Source organism: Dermochelys coriacea, chromosome 3, assembly GCF_009764565.3.
Source record: "Dermochelys coriacea isolate rDerCor1 chromosome 3, rDerCor1.pri.v4, whole genome shotgun sequence".
In the NCBI taxonomy this organism is placed as follows: domain Eukaryota; kingdom Metazoa; phylum Chordata; order Testudines; family Dermochelyidae; genus Dermochelys; species Dermochelys coriacea.
The window spans coordinates 210873330-210899422 of record NC_050070.1 but is presented as its reverse complement, the minus strand read 5'-3'; the positions used below and the strand labels follow the sequence as shown (position 1 = coordinate 210899422).

The 26093-nt window shown below is 43.6% G+C and overlaps 1 protein-coding gene across 1 annotated transcript; it reads right to left on the bottom strand.

The window, feature by feature from the left end:
* Positions 1-9181: 9181 nt before the first annotated feature.
* Positions 9182-24300, bottom strand: EIF4A3 (eukaryotic translation initiation factor 4A3). The gene is made up of 12 exons (XM_038393695.2): positions 24026-24300; positions 23415-23487; positions 20492-20558; positions 18809-18871; positions 17594-17726; positions 15203-15283; positions 14634-14775; positions 12884-13022; positions 11122-11237; positions 9937-10044; positions 9728-9855; positions 9182-9425 (listed from the first exon to the last, which is right to left on the bottom strand). The coding sequence occupies exons 1-12, from the start codon at positions 24186-24188 to the stop codon at positions 9409-9411; spliced, it is 1230 nt and encodes a 409-aa protein (XP_038249623.1). The 5' UTR covers positions 24189-24300; the 3' UTR covers positions 9182-9408.
* Between the last annotated feature and the right edge of the window lie 1793 nt (positions 24301-26093).

Genomic DNA, 26093 nt, shown 5'->3' with positions numbered 1-26093 from the left:
TATGAACTAAAATGTTCTCAAATATATGACTACTTAAGAAGGGTGACTAAATAGCATCTTAACTATTTCAGTTTCACCTGAAAATGATCAGTTGTGCAATGGATTGTTTTGCATCCATAGTTACTTACCTAGTAGCAAAAGCGTGAAACTGATTGGTTAAAGCTCCTAGAATTTCCTTTTTCAGACAAATCAAGGAATCAAGTGAAGTCTAAAAATAACATGCACTAGGCATAAGAGAATTCTGCCATGATTGTTTCATGCAATAGGCAATAAATTCAGATAGGAAAACACCTAAACATCAATGTAGCTTGTCTATTTTTTTTTCCTGGAGTAGCAGGTGTTTTGAGTCTGGAGAAAGTCTGTTTAACTGAGACAAGGTATGTGAGATCTTTTATTGGACCAACTTTTGTTGGTGAAAGAGCCTTTGAGCTACAAAATCTCTAACTAAAACAGGCATGTATATTGGGTTATGTGGTTTCTTTAAAATTTAACAAGATTGGATGCAGTTTAAAGTACAGCAAATAGAACTTTTGAAGGTTTTTTTTGGTTGGTGTTGGACAGTCTAGTAAATTACAACAAAGATAAATGAGAATTCTACAATGCCTTCACAATGGTGCCAATTTACTCCATCATAGCTCCCTTCTTTCTGAAGGATTGTTGACCTCACTTCACAGCCCCTGAAGGTGCAGCCTTTCTAACACTCCTGGCAGTGCTGGCCATCAGCTTGTGGTGGAAGGATGCGTGTCACCTATAGAAGAATTGTCCCAAAACCATCTGCTCCTTGGATGTCTTGCTAAAAACCTATACACAAATGTTAGCCTGATGAGATCCTAAAATGCAGTCAAATGACTGCAGGCAACACTTCTTAGGTTACCAATTCTGATTCTAAAGTGGAAGATTTGATATGCCTTCTACAGTATATGGTTTGACTTCTGCACGGTCTACTTTGTTTCAGAAAACTTTTGTCTTAAACCCACTGAGTAAGTTAAACTTCAGTTTATTTCAGTATTCCTGAACTGCTTTCTATCTCTGTACCAATACCTGTCTTTCATCCAGGTTTCTTCAATTCTGTGCCTGTCAACTGGCTTATTGTTATAGGCTACCATAAGCATTTCACCTGAAACTGTTTAAACACTGAAGCTTCCACTCCCTTGGGCTGGAGGCTCTTTTGTAGGTGGCTGCTTGTATCCAAGACTGTTGTGCAGGGGTAGAATGGAGCATTCGTGCCAGCTGTATATACAGGCCTTCAACTTTCATCTCCCTTTTTGTGGCAACAAGAGGAAAAAGCTACTGCTGAAGCCAAGCATTTGGCTGACCTATAACATGAGTGCTGCTCTAACACAAGAAAAACTGATGTTCTGACTCAAATTCCAAACCGATGTCCATCTCTCAACCCATGTTGTGGAGCCAAGGATCCAGCAGGTGCTTGAAGTCGCCTCTTCAGCATTGACAATTTTTGTGATTTTTTTTAAACTTTCTTAGAGCTCCAGTTGTCATGATTACACCAAAATCTCAGCTGCTTAAATCTTGTAAAGCTTGGACCTGTGATCTCAAAGGCTTTAAAACTTAAGCTTAAAAATCATTTCTAAAATGCATCTGTTTCCTGTTTCTAAGTAGCAGAGCACCTCACCCCCTCTACTGGGGTAGTGTCTGGACACTACTGCACTGTGGGGCAGTGTTACTGTGTTGCACAGAGCTGAAGGGCTCTATTTAGTCACACTGTCCAACAGCCCAGGGATTAGCACAATTACATGGGATCTGGAAGCCCTGTTTTCAGATCCTAGCTCTGCCTGATTTGGAGTAGGGACTTCAATCCAGACTTTCTACATCCCAGGTGCACCTCCTAACCACTTTGCTGGGGGTAGGTGTCTCTAGCCCCACCTCCATGCAAAAGGGTTGGCCTGTTTTAGGTACCTAACTTCAGCAGTGGCAGTGTGACTGTGCCTCCCAACCAAAGTTAAGTGTCTATCTCTGAGCAGGCCACACCCCTCCTTGTCATTTCCTAGGGACTATTTTACACAGCTCCCCACTCAGCTTCAGCAAATCCCATTCTTTGGTGCCTGCCTCTCATGTTGAGTAAGCTAAACATCTGAAATCGCCTGCTTCTAAAGCTAGTCAAATATCCACTCAAAAGATGTATAAATGTGGGCATGCATTATAGCTGAAATGGAATAGATTCTTGTTACAATCTCTATCCTTAATACAGTTGATTCATCCTCAGCTCTAATTAATGGAAGTTACTTTATTGAATGTGAACATTATTAGGCTCCAAACAAATAGATTCTGAATGCCTGGCTGATGCTAAGCATGTTCTAAAGACAACACTGCTGGTGGAAAAAGAGAGGTTGGCTGAGCCCCCCTTTCTTGTCCTTGCCTAGAACTGACAGTAGCTGCCCTTTGCTCTGCAGTGTTGTGCATGCTTCCAGGCTCCTACTGAACTTATCAAAACACCTATTGCCAGCAACAGAGAGGAGCAGGAAACCTCTTCGGCAGGTGAGACTAAAGTCTATTGCTATTCCTTTTGGATTGAGTGTTTGCACCTGTTTGTCACTGACAGTTTAAATTGGAATCCAGACCCCCACCCCTGACCCTGGCTGAGAATCAGAAGTGCTGAACTGCACCTGTTTCTCTGATGTCTGCATCAAGCTATGCCTCTTCCTCTATTAAGTTGGGAGCAAAGACAGGGAATACCTACCTGGGATTTTTCTGGTAGTTATAGACTCTCTCAGAAGATGCTTATTTAGATTTAGCCAGCTGGCCAAGGAGTAAACCTTCCCATGCTTCTATAAACAGCCTCCCAGCCTACTGAGGGTGAAGTGTGTTGTCCTGCTGTAAAGATCATTGCTTCTAAACTAAAAGATTCCTTTCTGAAAGGCTTAACAGCACCATAGGCTACTTTCTTCTCTAAGGCCAAGCCCGACTGCTGATGTAGATCTAGACTGTGCTGGGGAGGACTACAGTGTAGAACCAGTGTCAGAGACCCTCCTCCTGCCTCAGCTACACCAGCAAGGCTCAGCAGTGATAGGTACCCTTTAAGAACCTAAATGAGCAAAGGATATTGTCCCACAACAAAGTATAGTACTAAGCATTTTCTAGAACTTTATATTCCAAAGAACTGTCCAGCTGTTTACTCACTAATCCCCACAGTACCTGTGGAGTAGGGGGTAAGTATTACTCATTTTACAGATAGGGAAACAGACAGGTGAAGTGACTGTCCAATATCTGACGCCACTGGCATGTTACAACTGAAGACCACCTACCATTGTGCTCAGGCAGCCAGACCTCCCTGCATGTCACCACCTACCTTATGTTGCACATTTGATGCCAATTCTGAAAGAAGAAAAGGAGGACTTGTGGCACCTTAGACTAACGTTTATTTGAGCATAAACTTTCGTGAGCTACAGCTCCTGAAAGCTTATGCTCAACTAAATGTTAGTCTCTAAGGTGCCACATGTACTCACCTTTTTGCAGATCTATACTAACAGGCCTGTTGCTCTGAGAGTAGTTCACTCTAAGCAATTAGCAGGAACCTGACTTATTTCCAGTACATTTTGAGGACTAAGACTTGAAACTGAAATCTAAAACCTGACACTGGAGCTAGAGTTCAGCCTTTCACCTAATCAAACATAAAATTGACTCAGACTGCAGTTTACAGCTTATGGAGGTGATCAAGTGCAGTGAATAGGAAGTGCCCTTCCCCCTATGGAAATTGTTTACAGACCATGGGAGCCAGCTGCTGGCTAGGTTTGGCCAGTGCAGTGAGATAACAGTAGTACATTTTTTTACCTCACCAGTTGCTCCCCTCACCAAGGGAAGGAGGTGGCTTTTTTTTAAAGTTTGTCTTTAATTAGGGACCCCTGCCTTGTGATGTGTGGGGCTGCTAATTCTGCAACTCCTACCAAGTTCCAGCCCCATTCATGTTAGAAGATTAGAGCTCCTGAAAGTTACCAGAGACATTTATTTTCAGCTGAATGAAAAGAGGAACTGCAGGAAAAGAACTAGAGTCCCCTGAAGCTACTGTAATCCACATTTTCTTGGCATTTATTTTTTGTTACTGATGGAAGCAACCTTCACTCTACCCAGGTTAGGTTTCTGAGACTAGTCTTTTAATGTACTTTTTTAAATAAATCAGGCTCTGGCAGGGCTTACAGGTTTGCAGAGACTCCTGTAAATGTCAGACTAAGTGCTAACCGGCCCCCATTCTCTTGCTCCATCCTGCCACTTCAACTTGCCCCTGCTGCTTTCAACAACCCCTTGAATAAGGTTTGTCAGATTAAACACTGCAAGGGAACCTAGTTGTCTAGGACAGCAAGACATTCCCCATACCTCCTCTGCCCTTCAAAATCTTTAACGCCCAAGCAGCCATGTTGTGCCTACATTTGCTCCTGTTCAACACTCCACAGTCTACTACCGCTGATATTTCACTTCAGATAACCCTAACCTCACTGAGACAGGGGTGTCCTCGCACTGGGTCTGGTACAAAAGTAAACAGCTTGTGCAGTGAGCCACCATGAAGTTATCTTAACTGAAATGCCATCTGATAGAGCTGATGGAGGAAAAGATCAGAGGTTTGGAGATGCAGGTGCAAAGTCTCGTTGAGTTTAGGAAGGGGTTTGAGCAGATGATGGAGCAAAGAATGAAGTATCTGAAGGGAAAAGCTCAGACTCACAGATGGAAGCAGGGCTGGGGAATTTTGAGGGGAGACTGGGTGAGGAAAGTGGTCAGTGGAAACGTGACTCAAAGAGCTAGGCAGAGGAAAAGACGGGCTAGTGAAGGAGAAAGAGCTTAGGAATAGGTCTGCAGAGTTGGAAAATGAAGAAGGGGCTCAGCAGGTACTTGAAGGTGAAAGGGTAAGAGAGAAGAGAAGAGAAGCTAGTCCTATAGGAAAAGTAGAAAAGTCAAGGGAGACTACACCAAATATGAGCCCCAGAAGGATACAGGATGGGTTGAAGATAAGGGAAAAAAGGAATAGAAAGAATGCAGCCAGGGGAGAGACTGGAGAATAGCACTGTCACCAGGAAAAGGCAGGTCTATGGGATTGGGGACTCTTTATTGAGAAGAACAGACAGGCCTGTAACTAGAGCTGATCCTGAGAATAGAAGGGTGTGCTGTCTTCCAGGGGCTAAGATACAGGATGTAGACCTGAGGTTGAAAAGGATCCTAAAGGGAGCAGGAAAGAATCCCCTAATTATCCTCCATGTGGGAAGGAATGATACGGCTAGAGTCTCACTGGAAAGTATTAAGGGAGACTATGCTAGGCTTGGGAAGACACTTAAGGAAATTGAGGCTCAGGTGATCTTTAGCGGGATCCTTCCTGTTCCTAGAGAAGGGCAACAAAGGTGTGACAAGATTATGACTGTCAACAGATGGCTTAGGCAGTGGTGCTATAAGGAGGGCTTTGGGATGTATGGCCAGTGGGAGGCATTCATGGACAGAGGACAGTTCTCTCGGGATGGACTTCATCTGAGTAGGGAAGGAAATAGACTTCTAGGATCGAGGCTGGCACAACTGATAAAGAGAGCTTTAAACTAGGAATTAGGGGGAGATGGTTGGGAGATGTCCAGGTAATCTCCACGCCAGATTTTAGATTTGAGAGGGAAGAAGACAAAGTAAGAAAGGATACAGCCGTGGTAGGAGAATGTATATAAGGAGCGAGGGCGGTGTGGATACTAGTCTAATAGGTTATACTGGCTGTAGAATGACTGTGCCTAATAGGATACAAAATGTGAGCGAGGCTAAACAGCAAAAATTAAGATATTTATACACCAATGCAAGGAGCCTAGGTAACAAAATGGAGGAACTAGAGCTACTGGTGCAGGAAGTGAAACCAGATATTATAGGGATAACAGAAACATGGTGGAATAGTAGTCATGACTGGACTACAGGTATTGAAGGGTATGTGCTGTTTAGGAAAGACAGAAACAAAGGTAAAGGGGGTGGAGTAGCATTGTATATCAATGATGAGGTAGAATGTAAAGAAATAAGCGATGCAATGGATAAGATGGAGTCCGTTTGGGCAAAAATTACATTGGGGAAGAAAACTAGTAAAGCCTCTCCTACGATAGTGCTTGGGGTGTGCTATAGACCTCCGGGATCTAATATGGATATGGATAGAGCCCTTTTTAATGTCTTTATTAAAGTAAATACTAATGGAAACTGTGTGATCATGGGAGACTAACTTCCCAGATACAGACTGGAGGACCAGTGCTAGTAATAATAAATAGGGCTCAGATTTTCCTAGATGCGATAGCTGATGGATTCCTTCATCAAGTAGTTGCTGAACCGACTAGAGGGGATGCCATTTTAGATTTGGTTTTGGTGAGCAGTGAGGACCTCATAGAAGAAATGGTTGTAGGGGACAATCTTGGCTCAAGTGATCATGAGCTAATTCAGTTCAAACTAAATGGAAGGATTAACAAAAATAAATCTGCAACTAGGGTTTTTGATTTCAAAAGGGCTGACTTTCAAAAATTAAGGAAATTAGTTAGGGAAGTGGATTGGACTGAAGAATTTATGGATCTAAAGGTAGAGGAGGCCTGGGATTACTTTAAATCAAAGCTGCAGAAGCTATCGGAAGCCTGTATCCCAAGAAAGGGGAAAAAATTCATAGGAAGGAGTTGTAGACCAAGCTGGATGAGCAAGCATCTTAGAGAGATGATTAAGAAGAAGCAGAACGCATACAGGGAGTGGAAGATGGGAGGGATCAGCAAAGAAAGCTACCTAATTGAGGTCAGAAGATGTAGGGATAAAGTGAGACAGGCTAAAAGTTGAGTAGAGTTGGACCTTGCAAAGAGAATTAAAACCACTAGTAAAAGGTTCTATAGCCATATAAATAAGAAAACTAAAAGAAGAAGTGGGGCTGCTTAACACTGAGGATGGAGTGGAGGTCAAGGATAATCTAGGCATGGCCCAATATCGAAAAAAATACTTTGCCTCAGTCTTTAATAAGGCTAAAGAGGATCTTAGGGATAATGGTAGCATGACAAATGGGAATGAGGATATGGTGGTAGATATTACCGTATCTGAGGTAGAAGCAAAACTCAAACAGATTAATGGGACTAAATCGGGGGGCCCAGATAATCTTCATCCAAGAATATTAAAGGAAGTGGCACCTGAAATTGCAAGCCCATTAGCAAGAATTTTTAATGAATCTGTAAACTCAGGGGTTGTACTGTATGATTGGAGAATTGCTAATATAGTTCCTATTTTTAAGAAAGGAAAAAAAGTGATCCGGGTAACTAAAGGCCAGTTAGTTTGACATCTGTAGTATGCAAGGTCCTGGAAAAAATTTTGAAGGAGAAATTAGTTAAGGACATTGAAGTCAATGGTAAATGGGACAAAATACAACATGGTTTTACAAAAGGTAGATGGTGCCAAACCAACCTAATCTCCTTTTTTGAAAAAGTAACAGATTTTTTAGATAAAGGAAATGCAGTGGATCTAATTTACCTAGATTTCAGTAAGGCATTTGATACCGTGCCACATGGGGAATTAGTTAAATTGGAGAAGATGGGGATCAATATGAACATCAAAAGGTGGATAAGGAATTGGTTAAAGGGGAGACTACAACGGGTCCTACTGAAAGGCAAACTGTCAGGCTGGAGGGAGGTTACTAGTGGAGTTCCTCAGGGATCGGTTCTAGGACCGATCTTATTTAATCTTTTTATTACTGACCTTGGCACAAAAAGTGGGAGTGTGCTAATAAAGTTTGCAGATAATACAAAGCTGGGAGGTATTGCCAATTCAGAGAAGGATCGGGATATTATACAGGAGAATCTGGATGACCTTGTAAACTGGAGTAATAGTAATAGGATGAAATTTAATAGTGAGAAGTGTAAGGTTATGCATTTAGGGATTAATAACAAGAATTTTAGTTATAAATTGGGGACGCATCAATTAGAAGTAACAGAAGAGGAGAAGGACCTTGGAGTATTGATCATAGGATGACTATGAGCTGCCAATGTGATATGGCTGTGAAAAAAGCTAATGTGGTTTTGGGATGCATCAGGAGAGGCATTTCTAGTAGGGATAAGGAGGTTTTAGTACTGTTATACAAGGCATTGGTGAGATCTCACCTAGAATACTGTGTGCAGTTCTTGTCTCCCATGTTTAAAAAGGATGAATTCAAACTGGAGCAGGTACAGAGAAGGGCTACTAGGATGATCCGAGGAATGGAAAACTTGTCTTATGAAAGGAGACTTAAGGAGCTTGGCTTGTTTAGCCTAACTAAAAGAAGGTTGAGGGGAGATATGATTGCTCTCTATAAATATATCAGAGGGATAAATACCGGAGAGGAATTAAGCTCAGCACTAATGTGGACACAAGAACAAATGGGTATAAACTGGCCACCAGGAAGCTTAGACTTGAAATCAGACAAAGGTTTTTAACCATCAGAGGAGTGAAGTTTTGGAATAGCCTTCCAAGGGAAGCAGTGGGGGCAAAAGATCTATCTGGTTTTAAGATTCTACTTGATAAGTTTATGGAGGAGATGGTATGATGGGATTTTGGTAAGTAATTGATCTTTAAATATTCAGGGTAAATAGGCCAAATCCCCTGAGATGGGATATTAGATGGGTGGGATCTGAGTTACCCAGGAAAGAATTTTCTGTAGTATCTGGCTGGTGAATCTTGCCCATGTGCTCAGGGTTTAGCTGATCGCCATATTTGGGGTCGGGAAGGAATTTTCCTCCAGAGCAGATTGGAGAGGCCCTGGAGGTTTTTTGCCTTCCTCTGTAGCATGGGGCATGGGTGACTTGAGGGAGGCTTCTCTGCTCCTTGAAGTCTTTAAACCATGATTTAAAGACTTCAATAGCTCAGACATGGGTGAAGTTTTTCATAGGAGTGGGTGGGTGAGATTCTATGGCCTGCGCTGTGCAGGAGGTCAGACTAGATGATCAGAATGGTCTCTTCTGACCTTAGTATCTATGAAACTAGTACTACTAGCTTTTCAAGAGTGGAAGAGTTCAGCCTCAGGGTGGCTTTCTTTCCTTACGCAAACCAGCCAGAACTTACAGGAATGTTACAATTGGAACAAACGTGACTGGGAGGTTTGCCTATTATGTTGTTGAGGAGCCTCAGTACATGTGACAGCTGTTGCCCTTTCATAACACTGCATCTAGCTGTAACACACCCCTCTTTGGACCCAGTTCATTCCCAGTTACCAACTTACAGTGATCAGATGGAAAGATTATGGTAAAATTTTAATTGAAAAAAGTAGGTAGAATGGAAGTGAATATTATTTACACACGTCCTAATTTGCAGATTACATCAAGAAAATGGCAATGTTCCTCCAAGGGAACTTCAAAAATTTCACGGTTAAATAAAAATACCACATAAGACTGACTCCTTGTAAAGTAAGTCTAAGATGGAGCTCTCCCCGTCTACTGGTCTTCAGGGTGTCTTGCTTCTTTAAATAAGATCAGCAACTGAATTGAGAGAGAACACAAGTTAAGCATATGCTGAACACGCTAAAAATTGCAGCACACAGTAATGAAGCCAATGCACACAACTGCTTCAGCCTCTTCACTGGAATAGAAGCACCTGTCAATCCCCCAGGATTTGAGTTTACAAATGGCCAAACATTTCAGTACAATAAAATTTAGTATTTTAAATTTCCCTATTTGATTCTGTTGTAATATTTTACATGGTGATATACACCAACTTAGGAGGCAGCTGCCACTCTGCCCAGCTGAGCTAGGAGTCATATTTGGATGCACCCTACACTCACCGTTCATGGGCATCTCATCAATCTGGGTAGAGTAGTACTGTTCAATATCACGCAGGATACGGATGTCATCATTCTTTACAAAGTTGATGGCAACGCCTTTTCGGCCATACCGGCCTGATCTACCAATTCTGTTGAAGGAAAGGATCCAGGATTAGTTGACTGGGTAATCATAGTTCAATCAGACTTAATAAAAGTAGCCATTCCTGTACCTGTGTATATACAGTTCTCTGTTGTTGGGCAAGTCATAGTTAATGATCAGGGACACCTGAGGAACGTCCAACCCCCTGGCCCAAACATCTGTAGAAATAAGCACGCGGCTGCCAAGAGAGAAGAGGAGAGTTATTGCACTCAAATCCCACAGGAAGGGTGTTATGAAATGAGTTAGGGAGATATTGACAACCATCTTCCTGCAGTGCACTGACATGCCGAGTGTCACTTAGCAGCTTTAGGAAACTAGTTAATAAGAAAACCGTTTCAAAGAGCTACAGTCAAACTCCAATTTTACAAACATGAATCTTATGACTGACCAGTTATACAAATCATTTTCCTGACAAAATATACATTGCATAACAAATTTGATGTTGATATCCCTTTAAACTAAATGGCTTTGCAGTGCTTTGAAGAACAAAGTGATGCAGTGCACCTGCTGCAACTTCCACACTGTAGCTATTACAATTGAGGTATTCAATTTTACAAACTCCTCGATCCCCTATTAGTTCATCAAACAGGGATTCTACTGTAATCAAACTGCTCACGCCAGCCCCTTGATGACGGGACAGCTGGTGAGAAGCTCATTTTGATATTTAGCAGATGGAATGAGTCATTTCATGTTCTGCCACTTCAGCAGGAGGCTCCTTCTAGTTCTTCAACAGGGGGAACCAGCTATGTGCTTCCTCCAGGGAGAACTCAGCAGAATACACAAACTAGAGCTTTTAGGGTCAGGGAAGATGGGAACTGAAAACCTCCACTACAAAGTATCACATTCAACAGCAGCTGCCTGGTATGGCACAGTCAGAGGCAACTCCTTCCACATGCTGAGAAATGAAGCTCAATCTGCTGCTTTCTCCAGCTCCCATCTACTCTTAATAAATACCATGGGCTCATTCTACTTTTAACATCACAGTTCTTCATCCCAGCCTATGCAGAGGTCCCCCACCCTCAGATGCTATGGAAGAGCAGTCCAGTGATCTCAGTGAGAGTCTCAGAACTTATATTTTCATTTTATAGCTTATTCTAGAATCACCAGAAATTAGGGTGAAAAGGTGAAGGGGGCTTTCAGGGCAGAGATGCAGAGGGATAGATATTGAAGGCCTAGTTCAGTCTTCCATAGGACATTGGGAAATCCTGGTCTCTTCCTGTAACACCACACACAGAAGAGTATTTAAGTCACTTGCCTTGCCCCAGATCTGAACTCCTTCATGATGGATTCTCTCTCCTTCTGTGGCATATCACCATGCATTGAGGACACCGTGAAGTTGGCTTCTCTCATCTTCTCCGTTAGCCAGTCTACCTGCACACACAGACAGTGAGGGTTAGTTCTGTCCATGTACTATCATGCTGTTTGTTCCTGAAATAATAGTTTGCTAGTCTTGTTTGAAGAAGCACCCTCTTATGGAGCTTTCATGAAAAAGCACAGATGGAGCTACAAGACATCTCCATGGCTGCTTCTGAAGATTAGACTTTCAGGAGGAAAAAGCAGTCAGCATCCTCCCTGTGGAACATCAAGCATTTCCATTATTTATGGAGCACGGACCCAATGCAAGGTTCGGTGAATTCTATCCTAGCAACAGTGGATCACTGCATTTGAACTAACACCTGCAAGATTCCTATTAGCTAATAAGTAACAGCCAGGACTAACTCCACATGGGGACAGCTGGATCCCCTTCAATATACTTGCCTGGGCAGTAAAACCATCCAGGGAGAGAGACAGCTGATCCAGAAAGAGCAAGCTCCACTATTCCTAAACATCCATGAGTGACAGCTCAAGCTGTCCCTATACATCAGGGAGGGGGATCCAAACCTAGCAGTGGGCTTGCCTGTGTGATGGAAAAAGCTGCATTATTCTCTCCCAACCCCAATGTATGGATTAAGTGAGTTTCCTCCCAGGGTTCAGTTTTGTTTTTAATAGTCCCAAGGGGACTATGGGCCTCTACTTGCTAGTCAATTTTATTGTTCTAAATGGGCAACTCCACCTCTGGTTGCAATTTTCTTAGTGGACAAGATGGCAATATGACAGCACATAATTGGTTAGTGACTAGCTCACTATCAACCTAACCAACAAGAAACCCAGCACCAGGTTAGCATGTCTCAAACAGGCCCCCAGTGCCATTTGGTTTAGTTCCATAAGTTACTAGCTCAAATCAGGGCACAAAAAATCTCTCTTCCAATTGGTTCTACTACCCATTACATGCTGCCTTTAGTCAATATCAAGTCACGGTTCATGTTGGTTAGTTAAGAGACTGGCTAGGCAGTTCAACAGCAACATGATTTACAATTCCACTGGCTGCTGCAGATAAATTTGTTGACACTTCCCAGACCAGGTTTGGGTGGAAGGGGAGAACAATGCTCCTCCTCTTTTCAGCAGCCTTCACTGGCCAGGCTCATCCCACCCAACACACTTGAGCCAGGCTTGATCACTATAACCAAGGGCCAGCAGGTGTGAGAGAGAGAGAGAGAGAGTAGATTGTAAATCCCGGAGAGACCACTGTGATCATCTAGTCTGACCTGCATAGCAAAGGCCACAGACCATCCCTACAATTCCTGTTTAGATGTTTTTTTTTTAAGGCTTTAGTCCAGCCTTGATTTAAAAAATGGCTAATAAAAAATGATGGAAAATCGTCCAGACCCCTCAGCAGATTCTCCCTACTTCTACTAGGAACAACCTGGAAAGAAGTTGTTAGAAGAGGGATCCTAACCTGTGAGTGGAATTTTCTTTAGCATATCCACTCAAGGCTTTTCTTATTAAAAGTCAATTGCCAGGAGCAGGGGGCTGCAGTTTAAAGCAAGAGAAACTACTGAGATTAACAGTTCTCAGGGCTAACAGTTGGCCTCTAGTCTTCAGTCTCACATTATTAGATTCTGATAACTCTGACAGGCCAGGGAACAACACAGCTACCACTATAAAAGTAAACGAACACTGATTCGCTGCTGTCATACCTTCCTCTTGGTGTTACAGAAGATGACAGCCTGCGTGATAGTGAGTGTGTCATACAGATCGCACAGCGTATCGAACTTCCACTCTTCCCTTTCCACGGCCACAAAAAACTGTTTGATTCCTTCCAGAGTTAATTCATCACTGCACATAGAAAACAGCCATCGTGTCTTTTAATAGACAGACACTTCAGAACAGTCCGTAAGCCAATACATTTCAACCTGCCAACCACACTGAACAGAGTTCATACTATGGTCACATACACTGTGAATTGCTGATAATTTAAACAAGGTCCTACATGCACATGGTGCTTTACAAAGCAGACAGAGGGAGACCCTGCCTGGAAGTTCCATTAAGGCTCTGAATGCAAGCTGTTCCATGTGAAAGGGTTGTGTGCATGTGCTATACCCCAGTGAAGGGCTAAATGAGTCTGCGTGTGCTGACCAACTTGTGGGATTGGGGCCTAAATCAACAGGAAGCAGTGATGCAGAGGAGGCTAAGGGTCATGCACTCGCTTATGTGGAGTGATGCGCACAACCTAAGGGTTATGCGGATTTGGGGAATGGTTCATGTACTGTTAATGGTTCAGACATGTCCTCTGGGAAGCGTGCTTTGAGAATGGATGTAAAGGTGACCCGCATGACAAAATTGAGCTTGTGCCCTGCGTACACTACACACCGAGGACCCAAAAGGTGAGATTTTCAATGCTGCTTTTGACATTAGGAGCTCTGTCAGAAAGACTGGAAATCTAATGACAGGTTTCAGACTAGCAGCTTTGTTAGTCTATATTCATAAAAAGAAAAGGAGTACTTGTGGCACCTTAGAGACCAACATTTATTTGAGCATAAACTTTCGTGAGCTACAGCTCACTTCGTCAGATGCATCCGATGAAGTGAGCTGTAGTTCACGAAAGCTTATGCTCAAATAAATGTGTTAGTCTCTAAGGTGCCACAAGTACTCCTTTTCTTTTTGGAAATCTAATGCGAACATGACATCTCAAGAGAGATGGCTAAGCAAGGGGAAGGACCCATTACTTAGTCTGCTTAAAACTCTGGTTTTGTTGCCACCCATAGAACTCCAACATATAATGGGAATTTGGGACAAGAGAGATCTGTTTAAGATCCAAACACCTCATCCCCTTTGGTTATGATGTGAAAGCTAAGACATATCAGACCCCACCTCCCCCAAAAGTCTTCCAGCAAAACCCAGGAAGCCCAGATTGAGCTTTCTAGGTATTAAAAAGTGTTGCACCTTGGAAAACCTACCTCACACATTATAAGATGTGAGAGGAGGCATCAAAATATCTTGTGGGTCACCTCTACAGGAGGAGCAAGAAGTGGCAGGGCGGGGGTGAAAAAGGGATCTCTAGGAGGAGGGCACTGCATGGGAGAAGGCAATGAAAAAGTAGCAGAAGTGGTTTGGGGAACAGAGTAGGGAGCTGCCAGCCAGGCTGGAGGGAAGCGACAGAGTTTTATGAAGGAAAGATGTTTGCTGCAGAACAAAACTTTTTAGCACAGAAAGTTTACAAGCAGCTTGGCAAACAGCACCAAACTAGAAGAAACATCTGAATGGGTTTTGAACTTTAAACCAAGTTTACAGCCTTAACCAGTCCCTTTCTAGTCCAACAATGAAGGAATCTGAAGCAATCACATTCAAAAGCCATCACTTACAGAGGAAGACTAATTCCAGAGATTGACAAGAGCCCAACTTCTGGTGGAACTCAAGAGCTGCTTTTCTCGTGGGAGCATCACTCACCGTTTAACCAAGATGCGGATTGGGTCAGTCATGAATTTATTGGTCATCTCCAGGATTTCATGAGGCAAGGTAGCACTGATTAGAACCACCTGAGTAGCTGGGGGCAGGTATCTGTACACATCATAAATCTGTTCTTTAAAACCTGACAAAGCAAACCAAATAGCACAGCAGTGTTAATGTTTGCGTTTTCTGTGAAAACCTTGTTCTTACACTGACTCTGGAATTCAAAATTAAGGTTACACTTAAAGACAAACATTAGGAAGTAGTGAATTCACAGCTAAAGTCACCCAAACAACTTCAACTCTATCTTATCCCCCATGCTGCAAAACCACTGAACCCCACAGAAAATGGAGATAGTTTGAGGCTTTGCTTACTACTAGTTCCAGGGTTGTTCCTTCTTCCTAAGAGATCTCTCGCTATATCAGATTAGGTGTAGCAAGTACAGCCACAGGGCTATCGAAGTTCTAAGCAGCTACATTACACGCCCTTTAGCAATAGGATTCCTAGTGCTGTACACACTAGAGCATGAGGCGGAGGGAGAAGGAAGGAGTGCAGAGGGTATTTCTTACCTTTATTGAGCATCTCATCAGCTTCATCCAAAACCAACATTTTGATGGCACGAGTCCTTAAACTTCGACGACGAATCATATCTGCAAGGTTCCAGTTCAGTATCATGAAAGTTTCCAGCTACACAAATACTTGCAACACTCCCTAACTGCCACCATCAGACAGCTCTACTTATCTATGCATTCTGCTGGGGCAGCGATTCTCTCCATATCATGGTCCCATATTCATGTGGCAACCTGGGAAGGCTAGGGTGCTTGCAGCCGTGACACCACTTTGCAAGCCCCAGAAATCATACACGGTATACTTTAATTTATCCAAATAAAATCTGTGTCCCTCACACTATTTGGATAATTGAAAGGACAGCCTCTCACCCCAACCCTCCCAGTGCTCTCCCTTGCAGAGGAAACAAATGGATAGGGTACAGATTTCACTGTTGTCACTACACACGTGCAGTAACAGCAAAGCAGCAGACTCCCTAGCAGCTGGGCTCCTTCTGTGGTTGCTCAGTTTGGTGTGCACCCCAGCACTGGCTCCTGGATGCTGCCCAAGGAGCAGCATGGAGGCTGTGCCAATGAGGGAGCTGGGCACTTCGGTGCTGCATCTGCCAGGGCCAGAGCTATGGCACCAACCAGGTGAGAAGAGCAACTCTGCAGCAGAGGTGCAAGATGGTTGCAAAGGGAGAGAAGGTGGGGATGTGCGAATAGGCAGTTGGGCCTGGGCGGCAGGGGATTTCACTGGAGGGCTGCATGCCAGCAGGAGATAGAGTAGCTAACTGGGGGGTCGTATGCAGGCAGGGGTTTTGGGGACAAGGATGGGATTTGGATAATGTGGAAATCTGGATAATAGGGTTTTGAATAAACAGGAGTATATTGTATTCGGGGTTGGCTCCTCACATGCCTGTTAAGGGACAAAAGACGGGGTGAAAAATTCAGAATGCCAAGCCCCAGGACACAACTTGCTATCTGAGGCAAGGAAAATAGGACAGGTGAGTTGCAGCCATTTGCATAACACCAGTGCAACAGCAGGATATGGGGGACTTCAGCTCGAAAGAGATGTGCATATCCTTTGGAAACTGCTGCACAAGAAACCAATCACATGGATCCAGGTTTTGTTCCTATTTCTCGATGGCTCAAAATAGCCCCTGGTCCAGTGATATGGAAGCCTTTCACCATATTGGTCAATCTAGACCCGGCGGGTAGTTACCAACTAATTCCCATTTTGTGGTTTATGAAGACTGGCTTCATGTTAAAATCATAGGGTTAGGAGGGACTGCCAGGGTCATCTAGTCTAACCCCCTGCCAAGATGCAGGATTTGTTGTGTCTAAATCATCCAGGACAGGTGGCTACCCAGCCTCCTTTTGAAAACCTCCAGGGAAGGAGCTTCCACAACCTCCCAAGGCGTCTGTTCCACTGTTCTTAGGAAGTGTTTCCTGAGACTTAATCTAAATCTGCAATGCGGAAGTTTGAACCCACTGCCATTTGTCCTGCCCTCTGTGACAAAAGAGAACAGCTTTTCTTCATTTTTTTTATGGCAGCCTTTCAAGTCTGCTACCATGTTCCCCCTTAATCTCCTCTTTTCCAAACTAAACATACCGATACGTTATAAATACAGCCAGAACTGACACTTGTTGCCAGGCTCAGAGAGTCCAAGGACTGAACAGGAGGGATATTCAGCCCAGGAGGTAAGTCAGCACTAAGGTACATTGGCAGGGCAGTGTGAGAAGCCTGTACCGCTGCTGCCCATGCCATGCCATGCCTGCACTGTTAGAGGAACTGAGTCTCCAATGCTGTCATCCAGGCACCTTTCAGTAACCGTAAAAATTGAAGTTATTATAGAGAAACCAGAGAACAAACCTGCATTGGCACGCTGGGCTAGCCAAAAGAGGAGTATTGGTAGCTAGTTTCGAGTGGAAATATATTGCTGAGAACTTTTTACAAACCACATAAAAAGGATTCGGGCAATTTTTAATCTAGTCAATAAAAAACAATTGAGTAGTTTTGGCTCCTCCCCCTCCCCCCTGAGCCTCATACCCATTTCTGGGGATATGAAATAACGTTTTCCTAGTAAATTATTCTCTGCCTTCTTGCTGTGCAAATACCACACAAACAAGGGAAACAGATTATTCGGGGAAGTGAAATTGACTATATATGATAAATTGAAAACAACAACAAAATGATCTCTCTCTCCAATTCTTTCAGCAGGAGTGATCTTAGAAGTTACTATTAATGGTTGGTAAAAGTTAGAGTGTTTAGGTTTACGGTGTCCCTTTAAATGGAGTTTTCATACCACTTACATTCGCAGGAGCAGAACAATCCCTGAAAATTTATCCTGAACAATTGTGTATCTTGGATATTAAGCCAGATATGGCATAGCTAGCCAGTGACCTCCTTACCGAACACACGGCCTGGTGTGCCAGCAACAACATGCTGTCCGTAATCCAATTTCCGGATATCTTCACCAACATTTGTGCCTCCAATACAGGCATGACACTGTACATTCATGTAGTCACCAAGAGCAAGAAGGCCCTGTGTCAAGTCAGCATAGAAGAAACATTTAGACAGTTTACAATAGCACCACGTAAACTATTTGCAATGAGTGGGAAAGGGAGGACTGCCGTCATGTCTTTAGGCATCTTTTGAGACACAATTCTCTAAGTCACATGAATGGATCCAATGAATTCATGGGTTGCTTGCATGGGAAAGGTGGAAAGAAGACGGCCACGTCTGTCTTCCAGTGACACTTTGTATGCAGAAACAGCAGCACAGACACAAATCTCCCACACTGATAAGGGAGTTTCAGGACCATGGGCAGGAACATAGTATCTCCTTAATTAATCTAATTCCCTCAACATTTAAATTAGAGTTGATAGATCAAATCACAAATGTCTGAAAATTTGCAGCTGAATTTAAACAGAGGAATTGCAATCTGTATCAATAAGGCAACACTTTCTCTGATTATCGCATTTCTAGCTATGTATGAGTTTCTCAATCACAGGATTCAAACTGTGGGATTTTTTGAAGTTCCAAGAAAGAGAAAATGCTATGGTACCACATTCCAAAAATCCAGGATAAAAAGCTACAGCATCAAGGCAAAGGTTTCAACACATTCCACTGGATATCTTCTAAACCCGCAATCTCCCACCCAGACTGGACAGAAAAGATGAATAAATTCAGCTTCACAACATCTTCAAGAGATCTGCACACATCTGTTTACAGAAGCCTCACTACAATGCCAAAAAGTTAATTGTTGTAACATGCGAGCATGATAAGAAGAGGAACAAACAACACTATACCGTCAGAGAGTCTAACAATAAGAGCGCCAACTGTACCTCAGCAAGCATCAAAATATGTACTTTTGGGCTAATCCGTAAACCAGTAGTATTATCAATTTGTTACTATACTAATACAGTATTAGATACAGTAACAAGTATATGTACCACCACTTCATTTTCTATGGAGGAAAATAATCACTGCAAATTGACAAAATTCTAAAAATTCACCAACTGTTCTAGTAATACTTGGCACTTACCAACATCTGTAAAACATTGGAAAGAGCTTACAGGCACGAAGAATGTGCTCAAAAGTTTGGCTGCTTCAAATGTTCTTACCTTTTGAATCTGTACTGCCAACTCCCTAGTTGGCGCTAAGATCAATGCCTGGGTTTCACGGACCTGAATGAAACAGACAAATTAAACAAGTCCAATATCACCCAAACATAACAGGGGCAGTGGACCCCGAAGGACTTGGAAACCAAGAAGGATTCAGCGTAAATGTTAGTACAAAATGCGTAAGGGTCAATCAACTCATCTGGGAAGTTGCTCCTGCTTGAACCCACTCACACAAGAATACCTCCCTGGGTAAGTCACATTCAACAATATCATCCAGCAGCACGTTTCACTCCACTGGCTTGTTTTTCACTATGCTAGCTACAACCAGACACTCAGTCCTACTTTCTGAAAACTAATAATTAAGAATGTATTTGTTCTTTGCTTGCACATGAATACGATGGTGTACCCTCCCAACACCTGCCCTGAAAGACAGGCCAGAGGGCCAATTAATCTGTTAGGTTACAAGCTGAGGGGAATTAAGACAGAGAGAAGCCTTAATTAGAAGAAGCTCACCTGTGCAGGAACCAGAAGGGCCTATATAAACCAGAGATCTGACAGCAGGGGCTGCTGGGAAAGGCTGCAGTCACTTCCTAAGAAGAGGGAGGCGTGTTTGCAATCTGTGGAGATGGGTAATTCACAGTTGCTCCCTGTGGGGAGAGAGCTGGGAGGCTGGCAAACCCAGAGAGGGGAAGCGGCAAAGAATAGCCTTCATTGCTGATCAGAGAGCCGGCCCAGATTCCCCTACCAGCTGCTGAGGAAGTGGCACCGGCTGGCCAGGAAGACTGCTTGAGCCCATTTGTCAAGAGAGACGTTGCTACCCCAGAAGGGGGAAACAAAGATAGTGACCTGGCCAAATGGTTAAGTTGCAGAGAGGAGGCAGCGGTTCCTGGGGCAAGAGGACAATGGGAGAGATACTACTACAGGAGGGCACAACACCTGGAGAAGGTGCCACTAGCGGTGAGTGGACTTCCCACATGGAAACAATTGGATTATTTTCTCAGGTATAATTTTACTAGTCAAAAATCAAAGAGACGACAATTTAAATCTCTTCCACTGGGAACACTGAAAATTTTAAGTAAATATCCCATAAAATTTAGCATTTGGAAAATGTGAATTTATTTTGAAGTTACTAGACTGCAGGGAGCTGAGAGAGGAAGAATCAGACTCCTAAATGAAGCCAGACTGTAAAGGGACTATTGGTCTCATTATAACTGCTTGATAGTTTACTTCAGTATTTACAGAATGTAAATGAGAGTGTTTGGGGAAGGCGGGGCTGATAAAAATCAGCTTTATCGTGATGAAATTTAAGTATTTTTCCCTTAAAGAACCTCCTTAGGCCACAATTCTCTAAGTCACGTGAGTGGATCCAATGAATTCATGGGGTGCTTGCATGGGAAAGGTGGAAAGAAGATGGCCACGTCTGTCTTCCAGTGACACCTACTAAAATATAGGAATACAGCCAAGTAGGCCTCAAGAGTTAAATTCTTGCAGAAGTGGATTTTAGCCAAAATCTGACTAAATTAAATTTGACAAATTCCATTGCCTATGGTTAGAAGATTTCAGTTTAAAGCTTCACTCATCCAGTTGTAGTCTTAACAATAAATGTATACAAATTATTAAATCTATTTCAAAAGGTTCATTTTAAAATTGTAAAATGTAGTATATTTAAGTGCTGAAAGTTACCTGAATATCTAAACACTGTAGAACAGAGATACAAAATGTTGCTGTTTTGCCTGTTCCAGATTGTGACCTGAAAAGATAAAGCATTTAAGAATCTACTTCTGGAGGACACACCCAGCTAATTTTAACATTCCCCAAAACAAAAAAGTTAACTTTTCTGCTAATCTTTTAATAGTCAGTATTACAATTAACAGACAATGTTAATTTTCAACAATGTAACTTACAAAATTTTAGCTAACAGTTGTCATTTGCATAATTAAAAAAAACCTTGTTTGACACTAGTAAATCCCCAGCTCTGGAACCCCCAGTCTCTAAACTAAGGGACTATTTGCCTGTGATGATGACTTGAATGATTTTGCTTCTTTGAAAAACAGGTCATAAAGGGGCAGGGAGAGGGGTTGGTAAAGGTGTTTTCTGCTTGTATTTTACCTTGGATCTCTTAGACTATCAAGTCTGTTTCTCTGGCTTTGCTATAAGACTTTCCTGGGAGTCTTAGAGCATGTTTACTAGGAGCTCATATCTCAGCTGAGGGCATGTCTACATGCACAGCTCTGCAGCAGCGCAACTGTACCGCTGCAGTGCGTCTGGTGAAGACGCTCTACGTTGACCACCTCCATGAACAGCAGAAGCCATGTTGGTGGGAAAAGCTCTCCCACTGATGTAGCGCTGGGCACACGAATGCTTAAGTCGATGTAACAGTCATTCGGGGGTGGCTTATTCACACCCTTGAGTAATGTAAGTTATGCCGACAGACTGTAGAGTAGACATAGCCTAAAGATGTAGTGCTAGATTTTTATCCAACCCCTGTATTCAAAAAAAAAGTTAGTCACTGAAGATAAACAGGTGTTAACCCATGACTAAAAATCTCTACACTGCTCCACTTCCATCCTCTACACTTGCAATGTTGCTATTTCCCTAGTTCTAACTATCCCAGGCACTAGTTTGGGACAACAGAGAAATTTCCCACTATTTGTTAATGGTTCAGGTCCTCTGGCATTAGCAATGCTGTGAACCTGCCACTGTTTTAACAAATGGATTCAGCCTGCTCTGAACAGGGTTATATGACAGTGTTTAAAAACACTGGCAGCCAATCCCAGGGCTCCATGGAAGAACCACTGCAAGCAACAGTGGAAGATTTTTTTCAGATGGTTTCTTAGTGTAGACAGGGCTAAGTCTTTTATGGCAGAAAAAATCCCAGATTTCTAAATGAAAACAAGCAGCAGATTTTGTAAAACCCTTCAATACTCTCCCCTGATAAAGCAGCAAACATCTGGCACGAGCCCAATTTTCTCTTTTTGAAATGTCAACTTTAAGCCACTAGATAGACACGGCTGACAATAGATATCTACCAGAAGGCCCAGCTAGACTGTTACTCAGATACAGATGAACACAACTTGGGAGCTTGTCTACAGGTCAAACCACACAACACTTGTTATAGAACTGTAGCATGCTTTCTGTAATCGGTGTAGTAAATGATACAGCCTTGTCTACATGAGCTCCCAAGCTGTTGTCAACCCTGGTTAGGGGCAGCTTAGATAGGCTCTCTGGCTGACCCTCATTGTCAATTGTGAGTCACTTCCATAGCTTTGAGAGGACCCTATTGTAGGCAAGAACTTGAACCTTGAGATTGGTTATGAGATAGCATGGTGAAAGTCAATATGGGCTAGCACTGGCATATTGGGTGAAACCAAGGTTTCATTTACAAAAACATCCCATCAGATTTTAAAGCCAGTAAACTTGTTTGAAGTTTTAGGAAAGTTCATTAGTGTAGACAAGTATACGCAATTTCCCATGGTAGACAGGGCTATATATGTTACTTAGGCCCAATCCAGCAAACTTTTGCAAACACATTTAAATGAATGAATAAACATTTGCCAGATCCGTGCTTTTATATGTTCTACATTAGACCACTCAAGTTTCAGCAGTGTGAACAAAAATTTTAAAACGTTTAAATTAAGATTTAAAATAAAATCTGAACTTAATGTAAAATGTTAAGGCCTAAGTTTACTATAATCTTTTAAAACATTTAAATAAACTGCTGAATCCAAGATCCTCTAGCAAAAACTGAGTTAAAGACTGCTCTTCTATATAAAGAGAATCAGGGGAGAGGAAAATTAACATCTGAGGTCAAGCTTTATAAATATGGCACAATATCATGTACTAAGGGCTTATTTTATTAATAAAAATAGATTTTATATGCAGTTGTTTAAATTCCAGTTACCATCCTAATGCAGCCTGACAAACCATGAGCAAAATGTTAAATTATGCAGTAAATAAGCAATAGAGCATTCACCATATTTTACACACTGAATGTACAATCTTAAAATAACTCTAAAGACTGTAAAAAAAGTACAGGTAGTTTAGTGAGCACTAATATTAACATCTGAAAACATGTTGTCTGCAGAAAACCACACAATCAGAAATAAGGGATAGATTCTGAAAACGGATCAGTGCAGACACAAGTACACCAGGGCAGATCCAAACCCTTATTTTCCCCAACACTTGTCTTATCAACAAATGGCAGCAGTTATTGTATGGACAGGTACTCAAAGCTATAGCACATGCATCTCTTGCATTGCTTTCCTTTTAACAGAATGATAATATTAGAAACAATTAACTATTTTGGGGGGGGAGAAACAGGGACATTTCAGCTGTGATCACATCTAGCCCAATGTGGTTTTTGAACTCTGCTTATGTGCAGCATTTTTTAAAAGATTGTAGATGGTGAATTTTCTTTCACACAATCACAGCCAACAATAAGTTGTTGGTGATATCTCATTCTTAAAACCTTGATCATTTAAGATTTGTTTAATACCACTATTTTAAAACACTCCTAGGACCTTGGAAAGACGAGCTAAATTGCTAACAAACTTTTAAAAAAATAAAGCGTCTCCATTCTCTTCCTTCAGGGCACAATTCCACTTACTGTGCAATCACGTCTCTTCCTTTGATAATCTGTTTGATCGCTCTCTGTTGAATAGCTGATGGTTTCTCAAAACCTAGAACGTGGTTTTAAACAGAAACACCTTTTAAAATTTCTTGCCCCGTACATCTCAAAGCGTTGTCAATATTTCATAAAGCGAAGGGGCACAGAGGAGAGTAGGCGACGCGCAAGGTGGTGGTTTAAGCAAAGGGGCAGCGTTAAACCCCTGTAACGGCAACCTCGTGCCGGGTTAAAGCGGATTAACACCAGCCTGGCTTGCCCCGCCAAGCCGAACCCCTGCAATGCGGGCACGGCTCTGAGCGCCCACACCCGCGGGGGCCCGGGCTGAACTAGGCTCGTTGTCACGGAGCTCAGTGAAGCGAGTGCAAGGCGCGTCTGGACACGGGCCCGGCGCCCGCGTTCGGCCCCACTTCGTGCGATGGCTCCGCGCAGCCCCCGGCAGCCCGCGCAGGGCGGGAGCGCGGCCTGAGGCCACGCGCGCAGAGCCCCGGGGACCCCCGCGCCAGCGGAGACGAGCAAGGGAGAGCCAGGCCCGCGGGGCCCCGTGGGAGCGCCCCGCCCCGGCCCCCCGGCCCCCCGGGCCCGGCCCGCACCGTAGGCGTAGATGCCGCGCAGCAGGTCCTCGCGCAGCCCCATGGTGTCGAAGGTGGGGGTCACGTCCACCTCCTCGCTGGTCTCGAACTCCACCTTGGTCATGTCCTCCTCCTTCAGCAGCCGCTTGCGGGCCGAGCCCGCCGCGCCTGCCGCGCCCGACATGGCCGCTCCGGCTCCGCCGCCACACGATCGCCGCGCGCCGCGCAATGCGCCTGCGCTGCGTGAGCCCAGCGCGCGGGCCCCGCTCCCGCCCCACGTGACAGGGGAGGCCGAGCCTCGCTGCGGAACTGGCCCTTCCCGGAAGGCGAGCTCCTCCCCTCCGGGGCTGCCCTGCCCTGACGCCACGGGGCTGGCTCCTCCCCCACCCTGCTGCTCGGGCTGCCCCTCCTCTACCCCATGGGGCTGGCTCTTTCCTCTGCTATCGGGCTGAGGCTCCCCCTTTGCAGACCTGTGCATTGCCGTGCAACTCCCCACTCATAGCCTGCATGCCCATAACCAGGATCTCTGAGTTCCTACGAAAAAAGAAAAGGAGTACTTGTGGCACCTTAGAGACTAACAAATTTATTTGAGCATAAGCTTTCGTGAGCTACAGCTCACTTCATCGGATGCATTTGGTGGAAAAAGCAGAGGAGAGATTGATAGACACACACACAGAGAACATGAAACAATGGGTTTATCATACACACTGCAAGGAGAGTGATCACTTAAGATAAGCCATCACCAGCAGCAGGGGGGGAAAAGGAGGAAAACCTTTCATGGTGACAAGCAAGGTAGGCTAATTCCAGCAGTTAACAAGAATATCAGAGGAACAGTGGGGGGGGGGGGGAGAAATACCCTGGGGAAATAGTTCTACTTTGTGTAATGACTCATCCATTCCCAGTCTCTATTCAAGCCTAAGTTAATTGTATCCAGTTTGCAAATTAATTCCAATTCAGTAGTCTCTCGTTGGAGTCTGTTTTTGAAGCTTTTTTGTTGAAGGATAGCCACTCTTAGGTCTGTGATCGAGTGACCAGAGAGATTGAAGTGTTCTCCAACTGGTTTTTGAATGTTATAATTCTTGACGTCTGATTTGTGTCCATTTATTCTTTTACATAGAGACTGTCCGGTTTGGCCAATGTACATGGCAGCGGGGCATTGCTGGCACAGGATGGCATATATCACATTGGTAGATGCGCAGGTGAACGAGCCTCTGATAGTGTGGCTGATGTGATTAGGCCCTATGATGGTGTGCCCTGAATAGATATGTGGACAGAGTTGGCAACGGGCCCCCCCCGTTGTATTTCCCCCCCCCCCACTGTTCCTCTGATATTCTTGTTAACTGCTGGAATTAGCCTACCTTGCTTGTCACCATGAAAGGTTTTCCTCCTTTCTTCCCCCCCCCCCCCCCCCCCCCCCCCCCGCCGCTGCTGGTGATGGCTTATCTTAAGTGATCACTCTCCTTACAGTGGGTATGATAAACCCATTGTTTCATGTTCTGTGTGTGTATATAAATCTCTCCTCTGTTTTTTCCACCAAATGCATCCGATGAAGTGAGCTGTAGCTCACGAAAGCTTATGCTCTAATAAATTTGTTAGTCTCTAAGGTGCCACAAGTACTCCTTTTTTAATTTATTTGAGCATAAGCTTTCGTGAGCTACATGCTAGGTCAGACCAGTGGTCCATCTATCCCAGTATCCTGTCTTCCTGTACTTGCCAACTCTCCAGAATTGTCCTGGAGTCCTAGGAATTAAAGATGAATCTTCAATTAAAGATTATGTCATGTAATGAAACCTCCAGGAATATGTGCAACCAAAATTGGCAACCGTAGGCCAATGCTGGATACTTCAGAGGGAATGAACAGAACAGGGCAATTATCAAGTGATCCATCCTCTGTCATCCAGTCCCAGCATCTGGCAATCAGAGGCTTACACTCAGAGCATGGGAGTTTATTAGAGCATAAGCTTTCGTGAGCTACAGCTCACTTCATCGGATGAAGTGAGCTGTAGCTCACGAAAGCTTATGCTCTAATAAATTTGTTAGTCTCTAAGGTGCCACAAGTACTCCTTTTCTTTTTAAGAATATCAGAGGA